At 42.7% G+C, this 4395-nt stretch overlaps 1 protein-coding gene across 1 annotated transcript; it reads right to left on the reverse strand.

Annotated features, from left to right (window-relative positions):
- Nucleotides 1-2004: 2004 nt before the first annotated feature.
- LOC100667984 (small proline-rich protein 2G-like) lies at nt 2005-2759 on the reverse strand. The gene has a single exon (XM_023553965.2). The coding sequence runs from the start codon at nt 2506-2508 to the stop codon at nt 2275-2277; it is 234 nt and encodes a 77-aa protein (XP_023409733.1). The 5' UTR covers nt 2509-2759; the 3' UTR covers nt 2005-2274.
- Between the last annotated feature and the right edge of the window lie 1636 nt (nt 2760-4395).

The raw sequence follows: 4395 nt of genomic DNA on the forward strand, positions 1-4395 counted from the left end.
CCTGGCGGGACGGCTCCCTGGCTGGGACCCTGCTCTCCCCACTTCAAGATCAGTCACTGCCTCCCGGGTGCTTCTCCCACTGACTGCACTGCTACGCCGCCCGCGCCAACCAGCTAGACTTCCTGCCGGGATGGGTTTGGGGGGGTAGGGCTGGGCCCCTTGTCTTTGCCGTCTGCCCCCCTGGGCTCTGCCCCAGATCGGGCTCCGAAGGTCACCGGCCTGGTACGCTGGCTCCTAGTTCTGAAAACGGTCGCTGTCTGCCCGTATTTGTTCATTTTCCGTCTCTAAGTCTGTGTTTGTTGTTCAGAGTTCGTAGATTGTTATGTATGTGATCGATTCACTTGTTTTTCCGAGTCTTTGTTGCAAGAGGGATCCGCGGAAGCGTCCACCTAGTCCACCGTCTTGGCCCCCTCCTCAAATCTATTCTTGAAATGGTCTCTAAATTAAGTTCAGAGCAACTTGAACTTGAACTTGAACTTGCATATGAGCAACCGCTGGCCTGTTCGACAGTCGGCGCCCTGGCCTTGTAACATAAGCACTTATAAATCAAGCTACACAGCAGCACTAACTTTTCAAACCTAAATAAATATTATAAACTCCATTACTTTCTTAATGTGGGTTAGAACACTCAAAAAATTAATTTCAGAGCTGAACAAAAATGACAGGACCTTGAATTTTTGTCTCCTGATGGAGTGAGAAGAGCAGGTGGTACCCATGAAGATGAGGCAGACACAGGCCTTTTGGAGCCTTGGTATTTCCCTTTCTTCTGGACTATCCATGTTTAAGAAATATTCTGATTTCATGTAGAAACTCTCACTAATTCCAAAAGGCTGTTTATCTACCATGTTACTTAAAAAAGTGAAGTGAATTAGAAAAGAAAGAAGGTCACAGCATATGAAAGGATAATAAAGTTTAAAAATGTTGTTTCCTAGAGTAGTCATGTCTAAGCTTCTTTCTTGATGGAGAAAATGTAGTAATGATGATGATCTGCTGCTTCTAATGAACTACCATTTATTGCATGCTAATTCTGGGTCAAGGCCCCTGAATGGCATAAATGGTTTGACTTCAACTACTATACTGAGAAGTAAGGATGGTGAGACATCACATACTTTGGCATGTTATCTGGAGGGACCAGTCCCTGGCAAAGGACATCATGCTTGGCAAATTAGAGGGTCAGCAAAAAAAAGGAAGATTCTCAATGAGATGGATTGACACAGTGGCTGTGATAATGGGATCAAATATTGCAATGATTGTGAAAATAGTGCAGGACCAGGCAGTGTGTCATTCTGTTTGTACGTAGGGTCACTACAAGTCAGAACCAACTCAATGGCACCTAACAACAGCAGCAATTCACATAAATGTTGTTAGTTTGAATCCACTCAGCGGTACCATGGAAGAAAGTTCTGGTAATATGCTTCCATAAAGATTACAGCCGAGAAAACCCTATGTAGCAATTCTACTGTGTAACACATGGCGTTGCCATGAGTTGGAATCATCTCAACCGCAAGAGGTTTTTTGCTTGTTTCTTTGTTTGTTTAATTCTGGGTCAGGTTTTCCGCGAACAAAGTTACAGGCATTATTCAATTTTATACCTAAGACAGATTCATGATCTAAATATTATTTTTCCCACTTTGCAGTAGAGAAAGTAAAATCCTGAAGGGTTAAATAATTTGTCCTCCAAATCAAAGAGTAATGTAAAAAAAAAAATACCATGGGTTTAACATAATGTAAAAATAATCTTTGATGTGATCCAAAATTCAGGTAACAGTGATTGTGAGAGTCTGGTTATTGGGATCAAAGAAGAATAGAAAGGAACTAAAACTATGGCATAATATTGCTAAGAAAAGTAGGATTGAAAAAGAAATAAAATATTTATCCCATCTCAAAACATGTACTTTATTCAGGAAGTGAAAAGAAAATTACAATTGACCAAGTGATAGAAATCCCTGCCCAGTTTACAAACACAGAAGACATCAAGTGAATTATCTGATGGGACCAGGGGAATGTGCCCTTGTTCTTCGTTTAAAGTGCTGGGATCCTGGCAGAGCTGAGGACTGCCCTTTCTCAGTTACCTCCTGGAGAGTAGCAGTAAAACAGTGCAGGAAAAAAAAAAACAACTTCAGTTGCTGGGAATCATCACAGGAAGATCATGGACTAATGGATAGAGAAGCTGTGTCCATGACTGGCTTGAAAGAGAAGATGAAGGTGGAGTTGTGGAAGGAGTCTGAGCCAATTGTCCTTATCCTTTCATGATCCTGATGAGTCCTGAAGCTGTTACTTGCTCTTAGGAGGACACTTCTGCTGACAGGGTTGGTATATCTGTGTAGGAGGGCATTTCTGCTGGCATGGCTGAGGTGGACACTTTGGGAGTGGGCATGGCTCAGGGCACTTTGGAGGTGGGCATGGCTCAGGGCACTTTGGAGGTGGACATGGCTCAGGGCACTTAGGTGGGCACACCACAGGAGGTGGTTGGCAGGGCTGCTTGCACTGCTGCTGCTGGTAAGACATCTTTCTGGAGTCTCTGGAAATCTGAAAGAAATTAGACGACAGTGTTCACAAGAAGGAACTTCTACAGACAGAGAAGCCAGAGCTTATTTGATTCCACTGGATATCACCTCTCCATTCTCTGAGATACACTATTATCTCTTAACCCCCTTTTTTTAAATAACTTTCTGGCTTCTCCTCTCTAGCCAGTTGCTTCACTAGTTCTGGGAAAATTCTCTCTCTTCTAAAGCAGCAAGTAATGATGTTTACATAAAAATAACATCTTCAAGAAAGGCAGTCTCAAGTTCTGAAATCCTGAGCAACCTCACAAGCAATTCCTATCGTTATTTTTTACAAGGCGTCAACACATGGGGAAAGAGCAAGCAGCTGTTCAGGGAAAATTCAATGACTTTAGAAATCACAGCAGAATGGAATCAAAAAGAAATGGAAAGGAAAAAAAGTTACCTTGTACTCTTCTTCAAACCAAAGCTTTTCTATTAACTTCTTTTTCAGTCTACCAGAACCAAGTCAAAGCAGTATATCCTTGTATCGTTATGCCCCAATTCACAATTTTCATCAATTAATGGCATAAGCCCATAATGCTAACTTTCTTCACACCAAATTTTCTGTCTTCAGATTGAGTTCAAATATCTGATAGCAACCAATAAACAGAAAAAAAAAAAAAACAGAAGAACTCAAGAAATCAGACTTACCAGGTTCTCCAAAGTAGATCGGGAATCAAGTATCAGGAGGATGCTAGCCTTGCAGCAGAGGACCTCTTTATATAAGGGATTGCTGCCCCACCCAGGGGGATGTGGAGCTACCTAAAACTGGGCTGGTCCAAGAATTTCCTGACCAAATAAAAATCCAACCCTAACTGGCTGGACAGGGACTCTAATAACAGGAAGCATCCTGCTTCCGGATCTCCTCAATGGAATAAGTGTCCATGACTCAGAGGCCCTGCCTTAGGGACAGTTTCAGTAACTTACAGCAGTGGGAGAATTTTGGGAATTCTCTAAATGGTGTCCAAAGGCTCTTTTTCTTGACTGAGGACAAAGACCCTTTCTTATCCTTCACCTTCCCTGCGTCACAAAACTGCCTTTCCTGGTCCACTTTAGCTGATTGTCAATTTGCTATATATTCTGGAGTGAAAAAAGCCTGACTACCTGGGAGCCTGGAAACCTTGTGACACCTTCTCATTACCCCAGTATCAGTTGCCATCCAGTCAGTTCCAACTCATGGCGACCCCATGTGTCAGAATAGAACTGTGCTCTATGGGGTTTTCAATGGCTGTGATCCTTCCGAAGTAGATAAGCAGGCGTGTCTTCCAAGGTACTGTTGGGTTGACTGAAGCTGCCAACTTTTCAGCTAAGCATTTAACCGTTTGTGCCACGAAGGGACTCCACTCATTACTTCCAAACATCATTGTAATGCATTTCCTCTTGATTCTATGGCTTGCTGATCTAAGTTTCCTTTCCTCCCTGAAAAAATGGACTGCTGTAAGGCCCCAGATCATCTCGATAGCCTCCCACCAGTATACTTCCAAACTTTCAGCAAAATGGTGATCATTAGGGTCTTATTTTCACCTGCTTTGTGTCTTCAAATAGAAGACATAATGCTGATTCCTAAGGCCTTGGAAAGCCTGGAGGCTTAGGGGTTAAAAGCTACTGGTACTGACGGAAATTTGTCCTTTCAAATCCACCAGGTGCTCCTTAGAAACCCTATGGGGCAATTCTACTCTTTCCTATAGGGTCAGTATGAGTCGGAATTCACTCAACAGCAATTTTTTTTTTTAAAGACCTTTATAAAACCTGTACCACTTTGGGCCTCATGGGCTCCACTAGCACCACAACATCACCTATTACAATTGAGATACACTAGCAGCTCAGTTCCTGGAACTACAACAGAAAG

This window comes from Loxodonta africana, chromosome 3 (genome assembly GCF_030014295.1).
Source record: "Loxodonta africana isolate mLoxAfr1 chromosome 3, mLoxAfr1.hap2, whole genome shotgun sequence".
In the NCBI taxonomy this organism is placed as follows: domain Eukaryota; kingdom Metazoa; phylum Chordata; class Mammalia; order Proboscidea; family Elephantidae; genus Loxodonta; species Loxodonta africana.

What these genes read in the sequence shown, in the direction of transcription:
- LOC100667984 (XM_023553965.2), bottom strand. Translation starts at nt 2,508, where the DNA reads ATGTCTTACCAGCAGCAGCAGTGCAAGCAGCCCTGCCAACCACCTCCT.